The 27,500-nt window shown below is 33.4% G+C and overlaps 1 protein-coding gene across 1 annotated transcript in view; it reads left to right on the top strand.

The window, feature by feature from the left end:
• The window catches only part of LOC145259818 (uncharacterized), a 42,783-nt gene that overhangs the window by 5,741 nt on the left and 9,542 nt on the right, over nucleotides 1–27,500 (top strand). The window contains exons 2-5 of the mRNA XM_080117618.1: nucleotides 7,515–7,548; nucleotides 11,730–12,284; nucleotides 19,152–19,367; nucleotides 25,705–25,944. Of these exons, the coding sequence (XP_079973744.1) occupies nucleotides 7,515–7,548; nucleotides 11,730–12,284; nucleotides 19,152–19,367; nucleotides 25,705–25,944 (1,045 nt within the window). The remainder of the gene's footprint in view (nucleotides 1–7,514; nucleotides 7,549–11,729; nucleotides 12,285–19,151; nucleotides 19,368–25,704; nucleotides 25,945–27,500) is intronic.

Here is a 27,500-nt window from a genome sequence, read left to right on the forward strand (position 1 = left end):
TGTATAACACTTACGAGTGTTGAAATATCAACAGATACATTTTAACAGCAAACATATAGCAAAAGAGGCGAATAACAGTTCTCTGGCGTTGTAAAATCGGACCAATCGGAGAAACATACCTGGTTCGCTCCTGATCTTGTTTGGCGCATCCTCGGAAAAGCCGCAAAGAATATTTATCCCAATGAATCAACAAATCTCGGGTCTTTTCAGCAACTTTATTACCGATGTTTTCCCCATTGGTAAGCTGCAACGCTGATCCTAGACTAATACATTCTGATTTCCTCTACTAGGAGCCATCACCGTCCTTGGACCGTCTCTCTGTCTGTCTGTCTGTCTCTCTCTCTCTCAACTCGGACTAAAAATGATACGTGTTTTTCAAGCTCTAGCCTAAGTCCCTGTCACTTTAAGTGACCTCAACGTCATGCTACGTCAGACTGTAGAGGTCATACCTCTTTTTAAATTATTGTTTGTGTTCTAACATTCTTTTCTATTAAAACATTTTAACATAGATAATTTTATCTGTAAATAATGATTTCGCTATGATAACATTCTATTTTTACAAATATTATAACCATCATAATCATCGACTAGCACACCTTTCGGCATTGCCCGACCAATATCTAATATTTATTCTTGAAGTTCTTTATAAATCTAAATATTTATTCATGATGTTTGGTTTGTTTGTTCAGTTTTATAGCATATCAACTAGTGATGGAACGATTTCAATATTTTTCCCGATTCCGATACAATTACCGATTCCGACTCTTTATAAATTTCTAATTATTTAACTATAAGATTGTTATTTTCCCCGATTTTCGTAAAAACACATGTTAAATATGCATATATTTTCTTAAACGTTAAAATTAACTTGTGGGGAGTTATCTATCGATTTTAGTTTTACTGGTATTTTAAAATATTTATTATTTTATCATAATCATCAGTAATAGAAGATTTTATTTTAAACAAAAGCAAATAAAAAAAGAAGATTAAAAGAATCGTTTTTGGTATCGGAAAATAGGCGTCAGTTTTTCCGATTCCGATACCGATTCCGATACCCCCAAATTTTCCGATTTTTTCCGATCCACGATTCCGATTCCAATTAATCGTCCCAACACTAATATCAACCCTTTACACGTTATTTAATGCATAATTCGATCATTTCAGTAAAGTTTTTTTTATATTTTCAAATATTTATTCATGACATTTGGTTTGGTTGTTTTGTTTTACGGTATACCAACCCTTTACACGTTATTTAATGCCGAAATCGGTCATTTTAGTAAACGTTTTTATGCTGCATTTTTTAAAAAATATCTTCAAATATTTATTCACATTGTTTAACTTTTTTCATTTTTTTTTTTTTTGCTGTATCCACTCTTTTCGGTTTATTCAATGTCAAATCCAGTAATTTTGTTAAAAAAAAAAAAAAAATTACGACTAAAGTTATTTATACCTTCAGATATTTATTTATGATGTTTGGTTTGTTTCTTTTGTTTTACGGCATATCAACCCTTTTAGATTTATTTACCGAATCCGATCATTTTAGCAAAAGTTATTATGATTGAAATTGCTTGTATCTTCAAATATTTTTACACAGTGTTTGGTTTGATTGTTTTGTAGAGAAAATTATTGTTTCCGTTTTTTATGTTGCAGAACATGTTTTAACGTTTGGTGCATTTTAGGTCAGAAAGTCATTATCTACACACACCTATGTTCTGGTGTCGTTTTGGGAATGTAATTCAAAACAAAGACCTATACTAAGATCAATCGCAACTTTTATAAGGAATCTAATGGACAATATTAATTTTGTATTAAGTCCTAATTTTATTTGACAAAAATATGATGGGATCTGCGTCGTGTGGAACATTAATGAGCAGAGACGATGTTTTAATTATATGAACACTACTTGTGTCTTTGTGTGTGTGTATGTGTGTGTGTGTCTTTGTGTGTGTGTGTGTGTCTTCGTGTGTGTGTGTCTTTGTGTGTGTGTGTGTCTTTGTGTGTGCGTGTGTGTCTTCGTGTGTGTGTGTCTTCGTGTGTGTGTGTCTTTGTGTGTGTGTGTGTCTTTGTGTGTGTGTGTGTGTCTTCGTGTGTGTGTGTCTTTGTGTGTGTGTGTCTTTGTGTGTGCGTGTGTGTGTGTGCGTGTGCGTTCGTTTGACTTACAATTATTATTATTTATATTTATTATCTCTTCATTAGGTGTTAAAATAAAAAAAAAAACATTAAAAAAACGAACTTTAAATATTCTATTTAAACAAATAATTACATTACGAAATTAAATAAATCAGAATTCTTTTCTTTTTTTTTTGTAAACACATCAAATATTTTAATATTTTCTTTGTATTAATCATCTTGCCTCTATCAGTTTTCTTTTCTGCATCCCATCTCTAACAGTTGCTAGTCTGAAGCCTTTTTTTTTGCAAATACTACTATGGCATACGTTCTTTAAAATAATCGATCCATCTCCTGCTTAACGTTGTTCAAGCTCGTTTGATTTGTTCATCTACAGGTCTCCATCAATTTAATACTTTGATACCTCGTTGTAACTCGGCTTCCTATTCCAGTATCTTATTTCCAAGAATTGTAGACTTGCGGAACTCTCTCCCTGCTGACTGTTTCCTCATATGTTATAACCTTAATTTTTTTCCAAGTATTTCCTGTCTTTGCGATAATCATCTTTCCTTCTTGCCAGTTCCTTACATCAAGTGGCTTTACGCTTTGTTTGGAGCGATTTTCATTTAAAAATTGATAAAACAAAACAAAAGAGGAATTGATTCAAATTTTGAAGAGAATTTAGAAGCATTTAAGTTGTCGAATGGAGAGTTATTTCTGGCTTTAAAATTCTTAGCAAATCTTAATGTCAAGAGTACCCCATTTTGGGATTTGAATCTTCCTCACATTGAAAACCGACTTTGTATCCCACCCTGTCCTCGTAGAGTGACAAATGAATAAGACTAACTAAAGTTTTTACTAGTTTTATTCAATTAATGATTTATTTGTTTTGATACGGCACTTCATCTGTTCTGTCCTCGGTCAGTTAAAAAGAAATCCTTCTTGACTGCGGCAATGGATTTTCCCACATTAAAATCTTGCGTCTCTTAATGAAAGTAGAGTAAATAGCCCCTATTTATCCGAAGAACAATAATCTGAAATTTTCTGCCGATGTCGTTCAATGTAATAACATATTCATCATAAAAAAATAATTATCATTCGAGTAAAATTCCAAAAACCTATGAAAAAATAATAATTTATCAAATGAAAAAAAAACAACCAAAAATGAGCAAACAAAAACAAAAATAAAATAAAACAAAGACAAACATAAAACAATCAAACAAAACAAAATAAATACAAACAAACAACAAACAAGCAAAAAACAAACAACAAAAGAAGAAAAATAAAAACAAGCAAAAACAAACAAAAACACAAATAAACAAGTAAAAAGCAAACAAACAAGAAGAATAACAAAACCAACAAAAACAAAACAAAACAAAAATAAAAAGGGAAAAAACAAACAAGAAAACATACAATAAACAAAAAAAAAAACAAAAACAACAACAAACAAAAACACAAAAAACTAAAAAGCAAACAAACAAAAACAAAAAACAAATTGAAAACAACAAAAACAAAATATAATCAAACAAAAATAAAAACAAACACAAGCTAACAGCAAAAATAACAAACAAAACAAACAAAAATAACAAACAAAACAAGCAAAAAATGCGAAAAACAAAAAAAGATACGAAAAATAAAAGCAAAAACAAATGAGAAAAAAAAACAATGGAACATGAAATAAATAACCCAACATACAAAAATAAAATAAGAACACATAAAACCAAAAAAAAAAAAAGCAAACAAACAAAAAACAATTAAAAAATTAAACAAAAAGCAACAAAAAACTCTCAAACAAAAACAAAAATACAAACCCAAGTAAATAAACAAAAAGATAATAACTAACAAAAATAACAAAAAACAAACAAACAAGAAACAAGCAAAAACAGATGAGAAAAATACAATAAAGCAACAAATACAAAAACAAACAAAAACACAGAAAACCAAAAAAAGCAAACAAAAACAAATTAGAAACAATCAAACAAACAAACAAACAAACAAACAAACAAACAAAGACAATAACAATAAAAAATCCAAATCGTAGGGTTTGCCCAGCTAGTATAAATTATTTTTTATTTAAATGTAATACTTTACGATTATTCGGGTTTTCGATCAGGTTACAAAATCCATCTTGACACACTCGTCAGTCTCCCTTTAAATGGCCAGTTAAAATTTATCCTAAATCTAGAACGACCAGTCGGATGAAGTATGGGTCTCTGCAACATGCGTTGTAATGTATTTGAATAAATAAATAAATAAATAAATAAATAAATAAATAAATAATATATACATACATACCTGTATATAGATAATCGTATAACGATTTGATCACTGTCTGTCTGACGTAATGAACATTTAAATTAAAATGTTTAAAATTCAACGCTATTTCACACGGTTAATGGTAGTCGAATGGATACGGCCTCCGCTAATCGAGCCAGAGATGTCTCGTGTCGCGGGGTTCGAATCGTTCGACTGGTAGTAATCGTGGCACCCTGCACTGAAGAATCCCAAAAGGATGAAACACTAGTGTCTGTAGGTATTTAATTATTATAGTAAAAAAATAATTATATATATATATATATATATATATATATATATATATATATATATATATTTCCCCCCAAACCTCTGGCCTCGATGGAAGGGAGACTACTAAAACTTTCTGCTACCAATGTTTCAATCAGAATCATTTGTTTCCCTAGTTTTGCATATAAATTACAAAATATCTAATATTTCCCCAAAACTTCTGGCCTTGATGAAGAGGAGACTAAAACTTGCTGCTATGGTTTCAAATAATCTGAAATAACAGCAAGAGGAGACTTGATTCCGAATATTTCTCGTATGTTATATCTACCCTCTTTTGGAAATAGGGTTTGATTATGAATATCTCCAGTATCAAATAATCCTTATACACTGTGAAATTTACTTTATGTATGAAAAGCAAAGAGGGGAGATCTAACATATGAGAACTATTTGGAACCCAATCTCCCCTTGTTGTTATTTCAGATTATTTGAAACCATATCGGCAAGTTTTAGTCTCTCCTCCATCAAGGCCAGATGTTTTGGGAAAATATCAGATATTTCGTAATTCATATGCAAAACTAGGAAAACAAATGACTATGATTGAAACATGTTATGATTATAAAAAAGTCCTAAAATGGGCTCTGGATAATGGATGAACCCTTAAGGGCAAATGTCACATAGTCCACTGCACAATTCAAGTCATTAGCTTTTCAACGAGCCTTCAGTTGTTACCTTCTGACCAATAGTCGCTGAGATTTCGAACTTATAAAAAAGTAGTATATCTATCTTTCTCTTTCTCTCTTTCTCTTTCTTCACCCCCCCTCTCTCTCTCTCTCTCTCTCTCTATATATATATATATATATATATATATATATATATATATATATATATATATATATATATATATTGATATATCTATACTGATAGCTAAATCTAAAATTGAAACGCTCATATCTTTGGTTCTATGGGACAAAACTACATTAAAATTTGCAGGCTTTTTGAAGATTATAATACTATTCCATGGTTAAAATTTTATGAAAATTGGTAAAAAAAAAGAACCTATATTTTCAAACTGATCAAATATGCCCGAATTTGCCTACATTTGTATATATAATGTTTTGGAATGGATTTTGCTTAGTTTTTTTTTTATTAGTTGTCTCCATTGTAGCTTTGCCAGGCCACTATATATATATATATATATATATATATATATATATATATATATATATATATATATATATATATAAAGAAATAAAAATTCCAATAAGTTTACCAAGGTAATCAAAATGGTAAACTTAAAATATATTATAAATATTAAAGAGTTAATATTTACAAGTAAAGTAATCTCAACCAGATGTAAAAGCTCAATAAAAGGACTATCCACTTATCTTGTGCTTCCTTTTTAAAATTAAATATGTTTTTAACTCTTTTTCAAGATGTTTTTTTTTAACATGTTTTATTAATCATTTGTTTATATATATATATATATATATATATATACATATATATATATACATATATATATATATATATATATATATATATATATATATATATATATATATATATATATATATATCGCTATGGACTCAAAAACGGTTAAGCCGATTTTTATGATTTCATACAAATATATTTTATGTGTCTGCCAGTATTTTAGTATGTATGTGTGTTACTGCGCTGTAAAATAACTGCATATTTTTGTTTTTGAATCCCAATCTATATATCTATAAATGTGAACGTGTCTGTGTGTGTGTGTGTGTGTGTGTGTGTCTGTGTACATTTCCCCACGCAATAACTCTGCCAATTTTTAGTCTACAGACTCGAAATTTGATATACAGGGTACTGAGATGTGGGAAAATCGATGTGATCGAGTTTCGGCCAGAAATTTTGCTGTTAACGGGTCAAAGTTCAACGATTTGACCTTTAAGAAATCTACCAAACTCCTCCGACAATTTGGGGTCTAAATACTTGACATTATAGATATTGGTTCCTTGGACATGGATCTAACTTAATAACTTGAGTTGAGTCCAAAATAATAAATGTTAAGGGGTCATAATAGGGGTCAAATTTAAAAAAAAATTATCGTTTATTTTTTTTTTTTGCTCAGCATACACCTCCAAATACCCGGGCAACGCCGGACCCCCATTGCTAGTTTATAAATTGGAACAATTTTTTTCTTTGCAATACTAATACTTTACTAATATTCACACTTTTTATCACTTAACAATGCACGCTAGATTAGCGTTTTCTACTATATCGGACATTTAAACATTACTACTCACCAACATCTGAAAGAAAACGTGCCAAGCATCACCTCCACCAACATCATTGTACGTAAAAAAATATTTATATTTCCTGAAGATACTTTTATGAATCGAAATATCGAATTTAATTTTATTAAAAAATATGTTTATTCATTGAAAAAGAATAATTCTGCACTTGTTTTGTTTTTTTAACCGTTAAATTTTGAATTTTGCATTCCATATCAACATTGCTTTTAGACTTTTTATCACTAAATAATACTAATATTTCACGTCAGCAGTTGTTATTATTGTTGTTGAGATAATCGGACTTCGGCATGAAGTTCTTGAAAATTTAGCCTTATAAATGCATCATCTACATGAAGTCCTTCCCGTTGATTTAACTACAAAGATTACTGAAACATTTGGACTCAGCAAAGCTAATCGGTGGCATACGAAGTCGGGGAAGGTTTGAACCAAAACACACGAATGAATGGCGTTTGCTAATTTCAATGACAATAAAAATATAAGAAGTGTGGAACATTCCTTGATCCTCACTCAAACACGAGCAACGGCAAGTATCCCTGCTACTTATAGATAATTATATTATCACACTAACTAATGATTGTCTTTTATATTTTAAAGGTTATGGAATCCAATACACAATCAATATTTAACAGTGAGTATATTTTTGCTTTCTATATCGTTTGTCATTTTAGTTATGATCGGATTAAACTACTTGAATGTTTCTAAAATAGTAATGACGATTAATAGTCTTATATATATATATATATATATATATATATATATATATATATATATATAATAAAATAAAATAAAAATTTTTTCCCCTTTTCTTTTCTTTGTACATATTTGTGGATTATTCCATGGATTTCTGCCTTTGAATTATTTTGGACCATCTTCCAATTACGTGATTTCCTTGTATTTTACTTGTACAAATGGAAATTCAATTAACTTTCTTGGAGTTATATTTTTGGATTATACCGTCATTGGATTATTTACCTTTCACCAGACTATCCATTCACCTGTAATCACCCTTTTCCTTTTTCTTCACCATATACCCTCTACTCCACTTTTTGTTATCAAGTAAGATCTTTGACTTAGTTGTAGTTTCATTAAATACTTTTGTATGCAAAATACGATCCCGCATTTTGCTAATTACTACCCTCTGATGAGAAGGAAAGTATTTCTTCGAAACTCCGCGGATTAAGGACTATCCACTTATCAAGTGTTTCCTTTTCAGATTAAATATGTTTTTAACTCTTTTTCAAAGTGTTTTTTTAACATGTTTTATTAACTGTTTGCTCATATATATATATATATATATATATATATATATATATATATATATATATATATATATATACATACACACACACACACACACACACATATATATATATATATATATATATATATATATATATATATATATACGCTTTATATTTTATAGAGGGAATTAGAGTTGGAGTCCAAAGAGCAAATTTATTTTTATGTATTAGTAAATGTATTAACATTTTTAAAAGAAAGCAGTGCCCATTGTACTTTAGATATATAATAAGCTCAATAGGTATAGGTATCCTAGAGCTATATTAATATTGAGCAAAAGGATTCATAATTGTGAATTAAAATCAGTTTCATAAGGAAGAAAAAACAAACAAGATCAACTTGAGTGTACGATCGTTTCGGAAACGATGTTTTTTTGGTTTTTTTAAATAAACAATATGTCTTGAACAATAATTTGATAAAAGCTTTTATTTAAACAAGGTCTCCTCATCAGCAAAAATAGGGTGAGGGGTTTAAAGACACCAAAATAAAAATAGCATTTTTTGTTGTGAGTAACGCAGATATTCCTTTTTTCGCACTCTTTTAAAGTTTCCCATTATTTCAGTCAAATTATTCTTTGGCATGCTGTTCAATGTTATTTCCGAAGTTAACATTTAACAACATAAAAGTATAATAGAGCTATAAACATTCTTAATTTTTTAACCAAGTTTTTCTTAACAAGAAACAAAACTCATTATATTCGTCAAAGTTCCGTTTATTGATTGCTATGTATTACTTATATAATACTAAACGAAACTTTTTTTTTGACTATGAAAAAATGTATATATATATGTAATTTAAAAAAACAATTTCTACATTTATTTCTACAATATGCATGAGGACGATAGAAGCACTTCTATCGAAAGTGCTCGCGATTATGGATCCAACTTACGCAATTTCGAGAACACAAAAAGGACTATTCGGAGATTGGAGAAGATAAAAAGGAAAATTGTAAAACAGAATAACTCCGCGCTATTCAATAATATTTGTCTAAAATATATATATATATATATATATATATATATATATATATATATATATATATATATATACAGTGATGATCATATTTATTGGCACGGTAAAATGAAAGTTAAATTTTGTCTAATAAATTCTAAAAAAGGGATTAAATTAAAGAAAATAACAAAGTATATTATGTATTTTTAACTGGCCTTTCCGATGCAGCAATCGGATTTTAGAAAAAATAAATAACAAAGGAACAACAAACATAATTGCAAAAAACCCTTGTTCAAAATTATTGGCACGATTTATTTAATAATCAATTGTATAGCCTTTGGCCTTGATTACCTTCCTCAGTCGCTTTTCATAGTTTAAAACCAAGTTGTTGCACTCTTCAGTAGTAATTTTAGCCCACTCTTCCTGACAATAATCCTCCAATTGAATAAGATTCTTAGGCTTCCTTTGCATTACCCTCAATTTTAATGTTCTCCATAAATTTTCAATTGGATTAAGGTCTGGGCTTTGTGATGGCCACTCCAAAACATTAATATGATTGTCCTCAAGCCATTTCTTAGTCAGTTTAGCCGAATGCTTTGGGTCATTATCTTGCATGAACCACCAACGACGACCAAGTGAGAGCTCTTTAGCGGAGTCTTTCAGGTTTTCATCCAATATTTTAACATAATCTTCCTTTTTTATGCTACCTGTGACCTTAACAAGTCGCCCTGGTCCAGAGGCAGCAAAGGATCCCCAAAACATCAAACTGCCTCCACCGTGCTTCACTGTGGGTATGGTGTTCTTAGGTAGGAAAGCTTCGCCAGATTTTCTGTAAATATAAGACACTTTATTATGGCCAAATAACTCTATTTTCGTTTCGTCAGTCCATAGAACACGTTTCCAGAATGCAACATCTTTATCAATATGACGTTTTGCAAAGGCTAGCCTTGCTTTCAGGTGCATAGGCTTCAATAAGGGAGTCTTTCTCGGACGACATGCTTTTAAACCAGCTCTCTTCAAAACTCTACCAACTGTATGTCGAGATACATTCACTCCAGAGGTGCTCTGTTCATCAACAATCTCCCCAACAGAGATCCTTGGGTGTTGTTTTACTTGTCGAACAATTTTCCGTTCATCTCTTGGGGAAAGAATCCTTTTTCTCCCTCTACCCTCTAAACTCATAACGTGGCCTTGCGATTTGAACTTGTTTATTATGGCTCTAACAGTGGATTTGGGAAGGTTTAGCTTCTTTGAAATCTTATCATAGCCCTCCCCATTGGTATGGCATGCTACAACAAGCTTCCTGACGTCTTCGCTGTGTTCCTTAGTTTTAACCATGACGATTGAAAATTATAATTTAGTCACTTATAATAGTTTAAATAAATCGCTATCTAAACATTATCTGAAAAAAATTATTCACTGAATTAGCGTTAAACAAGCATAATATGGCTATAAAAAAGTTCAGAAAGCACGTAAACCGGAAATTGATTGATATTATACTAATACTAAAAGAAAAACAAAGCCGTGTCAATAATTTTGAACAAGGGTTTTTTGCAATTATGTTTGTTGTTCCTTTGTTATTTATTTTTTCTAAAATCCGATTGTTGCATCGGAAAGGCCAGTTAAAAATACATAATATACTTTGTTATTTTCTTTAATTTAATCCCTTTTTTAGAATTTATTAGACAAAATTTAACTTTTATTTTACCGTGCCAATAAATATGATCATCACTGTATATATATATATATATATATATATATATATATATATATATATATATATATATATATATATATATATATATATATATACATATATATATATATATATGAAATAAAATGGAGGTGGAAGGACCTGGATTTATGCGGGCTTCTTCAAGAGGGATGGTCATTGACCATCCCTCTTGAAGAAGCCCGCATAAATCGGGCGAAACGTTGAGTATCCAGGTCCTTCCACCTCCATTTTATTTCATATCGTCGGATTTAATCCAGCTCAACAATCATATATATATATATATGAGTAAAAATAAAATAAAAATACAAGCGATGGTTGACTTTATGTTATTTGAGAAGGAAAATCGAGAATTAATAAAATAGTAATCAACGTTTCGTTCTTATTTCAAGGGACTTCATCAGGATTTCGTAGGAAAAATGTAGAAGAAAAACGATTACAGACCACAGGCGAGTGAAAAAGAAAAAAATCCTAACGTCCTTCTCATTCTGGGCAGAAACTATAGATGTGCGTGTCTGTCCAGAATGAGAGGGACTTTAGGATTTTTTCCCTTTTCACTCGCATGTGGTCTGTAATCGTTTTCCTTCTACATTTTTCCTACGAAATCCTGATGATGTCCCCTGAAATAGGGACGAAACGGCGATTACTATTTTATCAATTCTCGGTTTTTCCTTCTCAAATAACACCCCCCACACACACACGCACGCACGCACACACACACACATACGCACACACACACACACACGCACGCACACACACACGCACACACGCACGCACACACACACACACGCACGCACACATATTCATTGTATGTTCTGTTATCACAGGTTGTTCTGGCGATGTGATATTTGTGATGGATGCTTCCAGCAGCATTTGGGTGGTCGACTTTAACCGGCAGCTAGAGTTCGTCGCCAATTTGGTGGACACATTTGATATCGGACCGGGTCCCAACGAAGTCGGCATAAGCGCTATCACCTTTAGCGACAGGGCTCACCTTGACTTCGCTTTAAACCGTTACCACAGCCGCACGGAACTAAAGAAAGCCATCCTAAATATCCCCTATCGAATGGGAGGAACTAACACGGCGGAGGCATTGAGATTACTGAGGCGAGTTGTGCGGCCTTACATTGGCCCGAATAGGAGACCCATCATCGCCGTGGTGATTACGGACGGTTTGTCATGGGACACGGCACTGACCAGAGAAGAAGCCGAGAAAGCTCATCGTCTCGGTCTCAACATACATGCCATTGGAGTTGGAAAGAATTATGATATGACAGAACTAAAAAGCATTGCTAGCGATCCTGTCAACGGTGTCCACGAGGTGACGAGTTACTCAGCGCTCAGCAACATCGCCGATAAATTCAGAGTTCGCCTTTGCGAAGGTAAGGATATGTACTTTATTATTATTATTATTATTATTATTATTATTATTATTATTATTATTATTATTATTATTAAGATAGCGTGTGTGTTCTTTTGTTTGTCATGCTTACATCTTTTTTCTTCCGAGTGACTGTCGTTTGATTATTATGACCTTCCATTTTTTGTAATAAATAATTTTACCAAGAATTCATAAGTTTTGGTTTCGGTTTCGATTATAGCTGAAGGAACTAAAGTATATATATATATATATATATATATATATATATATATATATATATATATATATATATGCATATATATGTATATATATATGTATATATATATGTATATATATATATTCTTCATAAGTTTTGTTTTTGATTCAAGTTGATGCACTCAAGTCATATGAATATATTTTTTATTTGTGAAATAAGAATTGATAGAAAATTAACTCTATAATAATACACACGAATTTGCATAAATTAAAATATCATATTTAAGCGTACTTTATGAACGGGCTCTGCTAGGTGTCCCTGCTAACTTAGATAAATACTTTTGCAGTTTAACAAAAAAGCTACAGTAATATCAGAGCGTCTCCATTTACACTGAACATCTACAGAATGCCAACATCAATATATTAATATTACATATTAAAAAGTCCACTGTGGAATTTCTACTGGTCCCGTTAGTTATTATTATTATTATTATTATTATTATTATTATTATTATTAATTTTATTATTATTATTATTATTATTATTATTATTATTATTATTATTATTATTATTATTATTAATTTTATTATTATTATTGGCTCGCAAGGAGCTTTCACACAGGTCATCAAAGATCTCCCATTGAAAACCTGTGGTGTTCCCTGGAAACTGAGTGACAACAAGTCTCCCCATATTTTCAGCACTCTCCACCTCCTTCGATAATATTTGCAAATAAATTTGCGTTGTCGCACCAGCCTCTCGGCATTGATTTCCCGCTGGAAGCGGCCATTGCTCGCGTCTGGAATTTGAGTGACAATAAGCCTCCCGAAGGTCCCAGTTCTCTTCGCGCTTGTCCAGCGGAGGTCTGGTCAGCGTTCTCTCCTCTGTCTTTCTATTCTCCCTGACCCTTCTCGGCTATTTGGCATCAAACTTTTTGGTAGGGGGGGCCCTGATGAGGCAATGGGAGGGGTGGGTGATGAGGTTGGAGAACTTGTAGATATGCAGCTTCATTGTTCTTCATTCCCTGTAAAGATTCCTCATGTTTTGTCTCTGCAACAGTTTGTCTGGCTCACGCATGTGGTCCATGTGTATCAGTTTTCGCATTCAAGGAGTTTCCTTAATATTTCAGCTGTTTCATTATCGTTATTCGTTGTATGCTTGAAGCTATTTTTCTGATTCCAAGTTATCTAATTCTTTTTTTCAAAGTTTTTCGGAATTGTTCCTGGTGCTCCTACTATTATAGGTATTATTTTGATTTTCTTCATCATCCGAATCCCTTTCAGCCCCCTCGCTAGCTCTGTGTATTGGCTCCGTTTATTCTGTTCTTTGAGGAGCACCCCGGGATACGGTGGCTCTAGGATACGTTTTCCGCCAGGTTACGATGTGGAATACGACATTTTCCCGGCACCTGGTTACGGTATTTACCCCGCTTTACGTTGCTATTTATGATGTTATTTAATCACATACATGTGTATTATATACTGTACGGTATTTTGTTACTAATTTTTTATGCTGCATCCCGGGGTTCTACTGTATTCATTTTTCTTCTATATACTTTTCTTTTTCTTTTCTTTTTCTTTTCTTTTTTACTTATTAAAATGCCATTAACAGATATTACACTTTGATAACAGATATTACACAGAAAAAAGATCTCGGCCCGAAGGCCAAGAAGAAAATAGGCGAAAATTTTTTCTATTTATTTCTTACTAGCGGGAGTACCCGGCGTTGCCCGAGTGTTTGTTTCCGGGACGGGGGGGGAGTTTTAAAAAATGTTATGGTAGGTAAGTAGGAAGGATCAAACCCGGAGTCATGAGTAAAAGTAGGAAAATAAAGTGTGAAAAAAAACAAAAAAAAAACATCTGCAACGTTAACAGTTCGGCCACCAAGAAAAGTCCATTCCAGTTGTTTAGGAAAAAAAAAAAAAAAACGACTACGGTAGGTCGGCGCGAACGTGAAAATATAATGTGAATTGTCCAGCACGCTAACCACTATGCCACAGAGCACTGCAGCTTAGTTTAGTGATTTTAAATAACTTCACATGAAAAAAAAAAAACAAAAAAAAACAACTACGAAGCCAAACCGGTGTTCTCTTCTCAACTGTTCCTTGTGAACGATCCCCAAACGGTGTTAAGTAGTGGCAGGGGGAGGAGGAATTTATTAGACAGAAAATATTTTACCACTTCCATTGATCTTAACCGATTTTGGCCGTGACTTCTCAGCAGAAAAAGTATAGAAATCTAAGAGTATCGAGGAATTTGAGAAATAATAAGCCTATAACACACGTCAGATATTGTTCTGCCGTTTGTGCATATTATATTTGCATGAAATATCTTGATTTTTAATCCTATTAAGGTCAAAATCCGACGGGAAAAAATGAGTTCATTTTATTTATATAGAGAGAAGAGAAGAGAAGAGAAGAAAAGAAGAAGAATAGAAGAAGAGAATAGAAGAAAGAAGATAGATAGAAGAGAAGAGAAGAGATATATGCCATGTGGAATTGCAAAAGATCTAGCTAATTTGCGTATTTTTTTAAACATTCATTTTAGTTAATTCCCTATTAGTTTTTTCGGTTTTCTCATGGGATGATCATCTTTAATTAACTATTACGTGTAATTATATTCATGCAGATATTCGACATGATTTGCATAATATTTGCGTAAAAAGTTTACAGAACACATACTATTGTTTCCATATGTATTTATGTATACGTATATATTTTTGTTTAATCTATCTATCTATCTATCTATCTATCTATCTATCTATCTGTCTGTCTGTCTATCTGTCTGTCTTACTGTGTACATTTCCCTACGCAATAACCCTGTAAATATTTAGTCTACAGACTCGAAATTTGATATATAGGGTACTGAGATTTGGCAAAATCGATGTGATCAGAAATTTGGCTAAAAAAGAAAGGGATCAAAGTTCAACGATTTGACCTTTGAGAACTCTACCAAACTCCTCCGACAATTTTGGGTCTACGCACTTGAAATTTTAGATATAGGTTCCTTGGACATGGATCTAACTTAATAACTTTATTTGAGCCCCAAAACAATAAATGTTAAAGGGTCATAATAGGGGTCAAAGTTAAAAATAATTGACCTCTGCGGTCCCTACCTACTTAGACAATTTCTGGTGTAAACATTTGAAATTTTACATAAAGGGTATTCAGAGATAGTGCAAGCTTCTACAATATAAATCTCAGCTGTCTGTTTAAATGTATGTATGTATGTATGTTTGCATGTCTGCCTAAAACTTTCGACAGAGGCGACAGATTTTACCAAGATCAGTATCGTTTTGAAGTTCGAGCTTTGATACAACAAATATTGAAAAATTGGCTAAAAACATTAACATCTTCACCTTCAACTAGGCACTTTTGTACAGAGGGGGGGGGTCGCTTTTTTCGCCGATATTTTTTTTAAAGATATCCTCTCCTTTCGATTGCGTAGCCTTAATGTAAACATAAGTCATTTCAGGTTTGGCAGTGGTCGTAACCGCAAAGACGTCAGGTTTGTTTTCCCGTTCTTTTCTTCCTTTGCGGTACGGGTCCGAGCCTGCCTTCCTACTACCACTTTTTTTTAAAATTTTTTATTTTTTTGCTCAACATACACATCAAAACACCCGGGCAACACCGGGCTTAAATGCTAGTATTTTTAAATATTAAAATGACAAAAGTCTGAAAAACCTACAATTGTTGATGACTGCACTCTTTTAAAATATCCTTGGCCTTTTGGCCAAGATCAAAGTGTAGTATCTGTTCCGGCAGATACTACCAGTCAATGGAGGGGAAACCCTCTATACTGGGATAATTATTATTTTTGGTAACCAGAGTGCCCCCTTTTTGCCTACTTTTAGGGGAGCTGGTTTTTTCCTCACATTAAAAACGGCCTTGTGCCTAATTTGCTCAGTGGGGGAGCAAATAAACACCATCTGTTCCGACAGATGCTGCAAGACTAGCTATGACTAGCAAAGACCAGATGTGGGGGCAACCCCACATGCCTGACCATTAACCAGCTCCCATTTCCCACCTCTCGGGAGCTGGTCCCCCTTTTTCCCTTCCCCCTCCCTTCACTCCTCACATTAAAAATCGGCCTTGTGCCTAATTTGCTCGGTGGGGGAGCAAATAAATACCATCTGTTCCGACAGATGCTGCAAGACTAGCTATGACTAGCAAAGACCAGATGTGGGGGCAACCCCACATGCCTGACCTTTAACCAGCTCCCATTTCCCACCTTTCGGGAGCTGGTCCCCTTTTTCCCTTCCCCCTCCCTTCACTCCTCACATTAAAAATTGGCCTTGTGCCTAATTTGCTCGGTGGGGGAGAAAATAAATACCATCTGTTCCGGCAGATGCTGCACTTAAGATAATTTGTACCAGTCAATGGAGGGGAAACCCTCTATACTGGGACAATTATTATTTTTGGTAACCAGAGTGCCCCCTTTTTGCCTACTTTTAGGGGAGCTGGTTTTTACCTCACATTAAAAACGGCCTTGTGCCTAATTTGCTCAGTGGGGGAGCAAATAAATACCATCTGTTCTTCAGATGCTGCACTTGTATTTCTTGTTCTCTTTCGGTGGAGGAGAAATCCTTCACGACTGAGGCAATTTTTATTTTTGTACCTTTTCTCCACGTTAAAAAACGACCCTGGTGTCTAACTCTGTCCCGTGGGGAGGCATAGTAAATAGGCTCTTTTAAATATTCATTTTTTCTCTCTCGTTGGAACCACACAACCATCACTTTAAAAATAAATAAATAAATATCCATATGTGTATGTATGTATGTGTGTGTGTCTGTGTGCGCGCACGCATGCGTGTTTACGTGTGTAGTATCTTTTCTTTTTTAGAAAGGGAAGATATACAATACGTATAAAAATTTCCGTGTCAAACAATAGAAGTGGTAACGGATTTCTAAGTGCCCTCTTAACCTATAATATATTCTATTTCGATGAAGTCTCGTATATCATATTTTTAAGAAATAGAAGTGGTCCCGAATTTTTACGTTGACCTCTACGCGCCAAATATCTACGTTCTCCATGGGCATGCTTGCGAGCCGAACGTGTAGGAGACTGAGTCACAGAAAGTCTCACAGCTTGAATACTGTCTGGCTTTCGAGCGCTTCGAGGCCCTCAAGGTGGCTTTCTTTTAAGTGTTGACCATGTAGCTCTGAAATTTGCAACAATCAATAGCTGCATTGATGGCGGCGAAGAATCAATGCAGTCACGATTCAGTTGTTTCAAGACAGAGGTTCACAGCGAATTAAATTTAATCCAAAATTCGATATTTTTATTATAAATTTGAAGGTTTCTGATTGGTTGATTGTCCTAACTGTAAGATCGTCGGAATCCTTGGGATCATACCGTCACCAAAAATCAAACATTTTAACAATTTTTTGTCATGGAAACCGATTCAGACAAGGCGTGAAGCCACTTAATGTAAGAAACTAACGGAAACATATGATGATTATTGCAAGGATAGGAGATGCTTATTGCCCTTAGCTTTGAAAAAAAAAAACAAACAAACAAAAAAAAACAGGGTTATAAATGGAAGCAAAACAGTCAGCAGAAAGAGAGTTCCACAATCCTAGTTTTTTTTTTTTTTTTTTTTTTTTACAGAAGCTACTGGAATAAGAAGCTGTATTACATTAAGGTATTAAATCAACGAATTGAATTGAAGACAAATGAACCAACGAATTAAACGAGCTGGAACAAAGGAAGCAGGGAATTCTGAAGAACATATGCGGCAATAGTGTCTTTTTTTTAATATTTGATCAAGACTGATGAGGTGAAGCATCCTCATGCCAAATGCTTCTGATAAACTCTTGTACAGATGAACTGAAAACACTGATTTATGGTGTCTAATAAGTAATCCAAAATTGTATTAGAATGTGTTGTTCAAATAAGTTTGTATCTCTTTACACTTGGTTCACCGGGTATATTTTCCAGGTAGTTTTCAAAATTCTTTTCCATGGGTTCGGTTGCTTCTATAATTACTGGAATGTTGCAGATCTTCCTTGGATTCCAGTTTCTTTTATCTCTTATTTCATTTACCTTCAGTTCTCAGAAATCAATGGACCCCCTACCTAAGTCTAACATTTGAATTCTATATGAGATACATAGATATCTGGGTATACTAACTTGGTAAAGAAGTTGAGAACATAATTTTCATCTCTTCAATCGGAATTTGGATATGTTATATACCTTTCTTTTTAGTCTATTGCCTTTTTGGATTCCAGGACAAGAATTCCTTTAGTCTGTTGGAGTACCCAGCTTCGTGTTGCTACTTAAGGTAACATCACTTGGATAAGGTGCACTGTTCTTCGTAATAACCAGTATGGGTTAGCCATACCAAGATCTTATTTGATCTGCGGATACTATGTGATTTTGAATATTTAGTCAGGGTTTACTTCTAGGGAAAAATATCCTCGTGCCAGGTTGTTCTGACAAACCCCTGTACAGAGAGACCTAAGATAGTGTCTAGTAGGAATTCAAGTTCTCTCCAGGTATTCCAGTTATCTCCTTTTTATTAGCATGTAGCTCGCTAATGCTAATATTCTATATCATTATAAGAGATTACTTTTTGATTTTTGTCTTGAAAAAGAGCAATTCGAACGAAATATGAATAATGTTAGATATATACATTTATTTATTTTTAAATAACGTTTTCTTATTTATTTTTCGCAGTAATCCTGCAAACGACTGTCCCCTCGACAACACCTACGCTGAAAACGAGTCCCGACCCCCCAAAGACAACGATCAGCAAACAAATGGCAGTAAAGTCCTGGATGTCAGCAACACTTACAAATGCATTGTTTGGTGAAACAGAAATAATGAGTACCTCCAGGGAATCAGAAACCAAAAGGCGGCAAAATACATTCGACCCTTTAAATACTTTTACAGGTGCGAGGCGTATTATTTTTGAAGTAATTATTTAATTGCCGATGAAGGTATTGCTAGAGACAAGATCAGCTTTTAACATGAAAGGCCTTTGGGTCCATTAGGGCAGCATAGTCAACAGCATAGTTAACAGTTTAGAAATAGAAAATAAACAAAATATGCAAAAAACAAAAAACAAAACAAAAAACAAAACAAAACAAAAAAAAAACTTTTAATAAACAACGAGGGCGATGTTAGAGATGAGGTCAGCTTTGAACAATAGGACTTAACGTTGCGTTTCCAAGTGGCAGCCAGAAATAATAAAACGCTTATCTTTTGGCGATTGTTTTGTTTCACCGACAATCTTCCAAAGCTCATTACTGAGTGAAAAATTTATTTTCAACCTTTATTTTTTTTTTAATAAAAAGAGCAAATAATAAAAGCTTTAATAGAACAATATACTTTTTTTTTTTAACAAAAGATGTTTAAAAAAAAACATCTGGAAAGATTCGAATGTTTATATCTTCAAGTCTCAACATAAAATTTAGTGCGTATTTAGAATTTCACTTATTAAAAATTAAAAAAAAAGAAAACTACAGAAAAATCTTTAAAATGTAAGTACTCGTTATAGAACAAAGCTGTCATATTCCAAAAATCACGTTGGTTTGGCTAGTAACTTTTCTATTTGGCTAGTAAACGAAAACGTCAAAGGCCAATTAAAGATAAATTTTCACTGTAGAGCCATTAAACATGAAAGGCATTTGGATTCATAAGGGAAATGTATACAATATAGTTACAGCTTAAAAATAAAAAATAAATAAAACATACAAAAAAAAAACAAAAAACAAAAAACAAAGAACAAAACAAAAAACCTCAGCATTTACTAAACGCATTAAAATTTAAATTTCAACCGACCTATATAACTTGAAAGTTCTTAAACTGGCTGTAAGGTTTGTCATTAATTTAGAAATTTTATTTCGTTTTATTTTATTAAATACATTGCAAGTTTTTTATTTGATATATTACAACAGCGTTTTGATTTAATAAATTACAAAATACGACAAGGTCATAGAATAGGTCAAGTTAACGTATACAAAAGGGTGCACTACAGTTCATGGCGTAGTCTTATATATTATTACGCTGAGACAACGCCAGATAATCCTGATCGATTATTATTATTATTATTATTATTATTATTATTATTATTATTATTATTATTATTATTATTATTATTATTATTGTTGTTGTTGCTGTTAAATGCTATATAGAAGAAAATATTCAGAGAAAATGTTTTAATAGAAAGGAATGTAACACAAACAAGAATGTTAACTATCATAAACAAAATGCGTGTAGATCATTCGATTTGTGTTTTGGCAGTCAGAGATGAAAGTCGATAGTCGAGAGTCAGAGGGGAAAAGACGGTCCACAGACTGTATTGGCCTCGAGCAGGGAAGACTGTCGGAAAATGTCGATAGCAAAAATCTAGGACCAGCGTTGCAGCTTACCAATGGGGAAACACCCGGAATAACGTTGCTGAAAAGACAACCCGATATTTGTTGATTCAGTGGAATAAATCTTCCTTGCAGCTTCCAGTCAATCAAGACTAAAGATGAACCAAGTATGTTTCACCATTGGTCTATCTTACCATATCTTAAAGAATTCCTTCCTTTTTTATGTTTTATGTCCCGTTCATACTCTCATCATTAGAGAGTCAAATACTTCGACACGTAAATATATATATATATATATATATATATATATATATATATATATATATATACATTAGATGATAATATATACTCATAAATATATACGGCTTCAGTGCATTACACTAGACTCCCAATATACGAGTCTTGTAGGAGACCCAACGTGAGACTATAGACTGTCTAAGTCAAACTTTTCGTTGTAATCACTTTGTTGTACAATATATTCTTCCTACCTAAACCTGTTGTTTGCGTCTTTCTTCATGACTCCTAGGAACACAGTAACTTCGAGAACGCATGAGGTAAAACAGAATTCTAAATACCTCAGTGTTTCTACATAACTGACGACAAGGATTCAAGAACGTACGTTGAAAAGTTGAATTTAAAATACCTCAGTGTTCCACAACAACTTGCGACAAGATATTCGAATTAACAACGTGCTATTCAAAGGATCCACCTCAAAGACATCGACTTGCGACGAAGTATTCGAACACTAACAGCGGATCATTCAAAGAATCGGTACCGTAAAACCGAACGGTTAACCGTTTTAAGGACCAGGAAGCAACTCTAAAGGACCAGGAAGCAATTCTAAAATTAAAAGTGTTCGTGTTAAAAATCACAGGAAATCTTTTTGGAACAGATTGGATGCAATATTTCAATTTGAGGGATTTGCCCATAAATACGTTTTATCCATAAAACAAAACAAAAAAAAACAAAAAAAACAAACAAAATAAATAAATTAAAAAACAAAACAAAAAAAAAAAACAAAAAGAAAAAAAAAAAAAAATCGAAACTCTAACGACAGAAAAGAAAAATCTCAAGTCAGAATTAAAAGAAAGTTTCCCTGAAAATTTTTCAGTCTGTCTGGGAAATTGCACAAAAATGTCAGCCAGATTCGAACTAAAAAAATAATACGCAACTAGTATTCAAGAAAAACAGAACTGTACCGTTCGCCTCACCAGAGAAAAAAAATGAGGAGCTTGAAAGACTTGAAAATACCGGTATCAAAAGTTGAATTCAGTCAATGAACAGCCACTACAGTCTACGTAAAAAAAGTCATAAAAACTCCTCGTTTGCATTGACTTAGGCACGGGTTTGGACTTACTACTAAAAGACTAACATTACACCATTCCTAGCCGAGAAAATGTTTTCACTAAGCTAGACGGAGGAAAGATCTTATATAAAATCGATCTGAACGGCGCATATCTTCAAATTCCAGTTGAGGAAAGTAGCTCTAAGTTGCTTTATATTAACATCGATGGGTTATTCAAATTCGAAAAATTAGCGTTTAGAACCAAGGTAGCTGCAGCAATTTTTCAAGCAATTATGCATACTGTGTTGAATAGCTTTGATTTCGCGTTAGCAGACCTTGACCATAGCATCATAATAAGTGAGACTAGAGGATTTTGGTTTTAAAGTCAAAGAAGGAAAGTGTGATTTCTTCATGGAAGAAATCAAATACTTGGGAAGTATCATCGACAAAAACGGTAGAAGACGGGGCCTCGAAAGGGCCACAACTATGAAGGATATGCCTCCCCCCAAAACAATATTACAAAGTTTTTGGGGTTTGTGAACTCACCAGACATCCATTCTCAATATGTACGATCTTCGGTTCCACTAAACAACAGCGTGTGGAAATGGACACCTGAATGTCATAACATTAGATCTATTCCTCACGCACTATGATCTAAAACTAGACATCAAGCTCGTACGGAATAGGAGTCTGTATCTTACATAAAATGTCGGATTTAAGTAAATAAATAATAATAAAAAAAAAAAAACGATTGCACATGCATCCAAATCTCTACTTCCGGCAGAAAAGCATTATTCACAGATCGCAGTTACAAAGTTACAGCGACATTTACACGAATGATTCTGTCAAGGTTGGTTCCGAGAGAGAGAGAGAGAGAGAGAGAGAGAGAGAGAGAGAGAGAGAGAGAGAGAGAGAGAGAGAGAGAGTGAGTGAGCCCGTCGATGACATAGTAATTATTTCCTTACGTATCGATAATTAAATTAAAACCATGATATGCAATCTTTCTGTTACACTGAATGAAATTAAACGCGAAGCACAAAAAGGCAAAGTTATTAGTGCTACAAAACAGAAAATCGCAAATAAAAACCAGCAAATACAGAACAGTTTTTCTATGTGTGATAACGTCCTATTATACAGCGAGAAGGTCGTCAGAATAAACATTACAAAAAAAAAGTAATGAAAGATAGTCATACAGGTCATCTAGAAATAAATTGAAGAGCTTCATGCGTAGTTACGAATACTGGCCGACGATGGATAAAAATATAAAAATATGATCGATTCATGCAAGGGGTGTGCTTTGACGGAAAAGGCACCCAATCACCTCTAAGCCATGGCCTAAAACAGACTAACCCTGGTTTGGAATTCTATAGATTTCGCAGGGCCACAGGAGTATTGGTTACCTAATTGTGCTGGACAGCTACACAAAATGTCCAGAAGTGCTCAGATGTAAGAGACACACTACAAGGACGGTTATTAATTTCCTCCATTAATTATTTTCCCTATTTGAAGTTGTTGACTGTTTAGTAAGGGATAACAGGGCGCATTTTACGTTCACAGACTTCAATGAATTTTGTGAGACATTTTAAATTAATCATGTCACGAGTCTCTAGTACTACCCGCGATCTAATGGACATGCAGAACGCTTTGTTGACACGTTTAGACGAGTACTTAAAAAAGCATGCAGCACACCTAGAGAAACAGCACTAGGTCTGTAGGATCACACCTAATCCTAACACACCGTCAGCATTATCCCCAGCGGATATTGAAATTTATGGTGAAGCAATGGTTACCTAATCATTAACCAAGACAATGTATTTATGTATTAATTTGGAAATCCTAATGATCCACCTTCTAAGGATTGTTTCAGTTTTCTTAAAATTATGGTAGCCTTGGTGGGAAGAGAAATTATGTAACATATGTTGTACAACAACTGTCGAGAGTATGTGAAATTGTTTCATATATGTATTTATATTACCCATCCGAGGGTAGGTAAAATTATTTTAAATATGTGTTGTATATTACCCGTCCTCGCAAAGGTAAAATTATTTCATATACATGCAGTAAATTACCTATGCTAGGTAACGTACAATTATTTCATATGTGTAATACCCGTCCTAGGCTAGGTAAAATATTATTTTGCTCGAAATAGCAAATGATATATAGACATTAAAAGTTCCTCTCTCCTAAGAATAACAAATATGTTCAAGATACACTTCAATTTCCTCATTGTTTATACGGTCCCGAGCAACGCCGGGTAGCCCTGCTAGTCTATTATATCAGTAATATAGGCAAAAGTCGATCGGGAAACAAAGGGAAATTCACAGATCCTTTAACTATCAATCCAAAAAGAAAAAGATACTAGTACCCCTAGCAGAGTATAGGTTTGGGATGAAGATGTTATGGACTCTTTTAACCATTATAAAAACCCCGATACTTAATAGTCTCGTGGGAGAAATGTAGCGACCTAACGAGAGATTACAGACTGCCTAACTCAACAGTCGGAAATACATGACAACCTTTTTTTGTATTCACTTTTTTTTACAATGTTTTATTTCTACCTAAACCTGTTGTTCTCGTATTTCTTTTTGACTAACTTTTAGGAGCACACACACACACACACACACACACACACACACACACACACACACACACACACACACACACACACACACACACACACACATAATATATATATAATATATATATAATATATATAATATATATATGTAATATATATATATGTATGTATATATATATGTGTATATATATATATATATATATATATATATATATATATATATATATATATATATATATATATATATTAGTGTTAGGATGATTAATCGGAATCGGGAATCGGAAAAATCGGAGCTTTTTGGGGTATCGGAATCGGAAAAATTTGAGCATATTTTCCGATGCCAAAACCGATTCCTTAAATTATCTTTTGTTTTATTTGGTTTTGGTGTAAGAAACATCTTCCACTGCTTGTAGTAATGATGAAATAATAAATATTTATTTGTTTTAAACTTCCAGTAAGACTAAAATATCTAGATCACCCCTTACAAATGTGTTTTTTTTACGATTGAGAAAATCTAGGAACATTTAATATGTGTTTTTACTGTAATCGGTACAAAATAACACTTTTATAGTTAAATATTTAGAGATTTATAAAGAATCGGAATCGGTAACTGTATCGGAATCGGGAATTTAGTACGGAATCGGTAATTGTATCGGAATTGGGGAAAATATTGGGATCGTCTCATCATTTATATATATATATATATATATATATATATATATATTAATGGTTTCCATATTTACTAGAAAGATACCTGAGTTCGACAAGATACACCTGAAGGTCGGTTGTTACATCGATGAGGAATAAACTAACCTCTCTTAAGATTAAAAATGAAGCCTGGGAGAGTGAACCTCCTCTGAGGTTACAGAACGAATGTAAGAAGAAAGGTAGCAATGAATGGATGGTTTTAAAATCAAATTAATTATGTGAGACATTTAGAAATTAATTATGCTGTAGACAGTTAGACAAATGCTGTAACTGAACAGACAATATTTTTTGTCTCACTATTTAAAATAAAATTCTTTCTTTTTTTTTTAAATGATGAAGTCGAGGCTGTGGGAACCACACAACCTGCAACATCTCCAGGTAGACCATCAACGATATTCACACCTGCGATGGCGACAACACTGAGCGAAAACCACGTGAAACGAAATTCTCCAAAGCCAACCATGATTGGAATCCTGAACCGCATCTCTAAAGAAACGACAATAAAAGAGGAATTGCCGGATGAACTGCGGATGACAATTTCATCTGGTGATGAACTCAGTTCATTAGGAAATATTGCCGGTAAGTGACGTCATTAAATCGCATGTCGAATAAAAGTTATATTCAAATATTGACTTCCATGTTTTCGTTCAAATAAATCCCTTGAGATGACTGATGAAAAAACGGAAATGGAATCATATCGTCTTTTTATATGGCGATAATTTTATCGTTCCACCCTCTATCCGTTATACAAATATTTATTTCAAAACTATATATACATATTTCAAAGGCGTACCAGTGGTTTCATTGCATTGAATGAACCATTAAAGGCGGAATGGAATCAATACCGTTTAATTACCAGTTAGGGATTGATATGGATTAATATGGATTAGTCATGCTCAGCCAAAATATAATTCAGATACTATCCACGTTTGTTTAAAACGGCACTCTCTTTGTAAACAGGGAGAGTGTCTTTTAGGTTTGGATGTTATTATTCTCTAAGATATTCTTCTTTTGTATATACACCATAATGTAATCTTTATTTCACATACACATAGTCCCCCATTTCATTTCGTCGATTAAATATCTATCTTTCTATTAGCCAGCCTACCTATCTTTCTATCTGTCAGTCCCTTCCACTTTTTTGCAGAAACTACTTGACCAATCTGGTTGAAATTTTGTATAGATCTTTCTTTTGATAAAATGCAGTGCATTACGTATTATGGTATTCGTTGGAGGCAACATTAGATATTAATAGAAATTAATAGGGATTAGTCACCACACTACTGTATTTACTCTAGAAGATTTCTCGGAAATTACAGGTCCGATCTAGAGGAAATTTTGTATGGACCTTTGACATGACTAGGTACAGTAAACTAAGTATTATGGTATCCGTTCGATGCACAGTTATGGGATCGATATGGATAAATCATTTCATTAAAAGAAAATATAGTACAAGGTGGAACGATAAAACTATCGCCCTAAAGAAAACACTACAGCTTTATTTTAAAACTTTTATTGAAAAAAATCAATTCAGGTAACTTGGTTATGTAGTAGAGCTGTCATCTATTCAATGAAGTCGCATTCAGCCTCAATCATCGCCTCGATAGAGGTCTGGAACTAGGAGTATACCTTTTTCACAAGCGCCGGCGGTAGCCTGACGACTACTCGGCGGATGGCGGTGATCAGGCTGGCTTTGATGTTGTATGAGGTCATATTCGTGATGCTCTCAACGTATGACCAAACGACGTAGTCCAGCGGGTTCGGGTCGCGGGAGGATGGGGCCAGTGAGAGATGAGTATGATGTCGTAGCACTTTTTCTGAAGCAAATCCTGGGTCTCTTTGGACACGTGAGCCAGCAGCGAGTCCTGCTACGACACCCAGGATCTGCCAACGGCCATCTGATCCCACCATTGCACTGTTTCATCATTTCGAGAATCATCAGTGCAGGGTGACACGATTACTACCGGTCGGGAGATTCGAACCCGACAACGAAGTCATCTCTGACTCCATTCGCAGGAACAAATCCATATATATTTTATAAATTACTATATATATATATATATATATATATATATATATATATATATATATAGTAATTTATAAAATATATATAATATATATAATAATAAAAATAA

The sequence above is a fragment of the Euprymna scolopes genome, chromosome 35, assembly GCF_053919585.1.
Source record: "Euprymna scolopes isolate OS-2025 chromosome 35, ASM5391958v1, whole genome shotgun sequence".
Lineage (NCBI taxonomy): Eukaryota > Metazoa > Mollusca > Cephalopoda > Sepiida > Sepiolidae > Euprymna > Euprymna scolopes.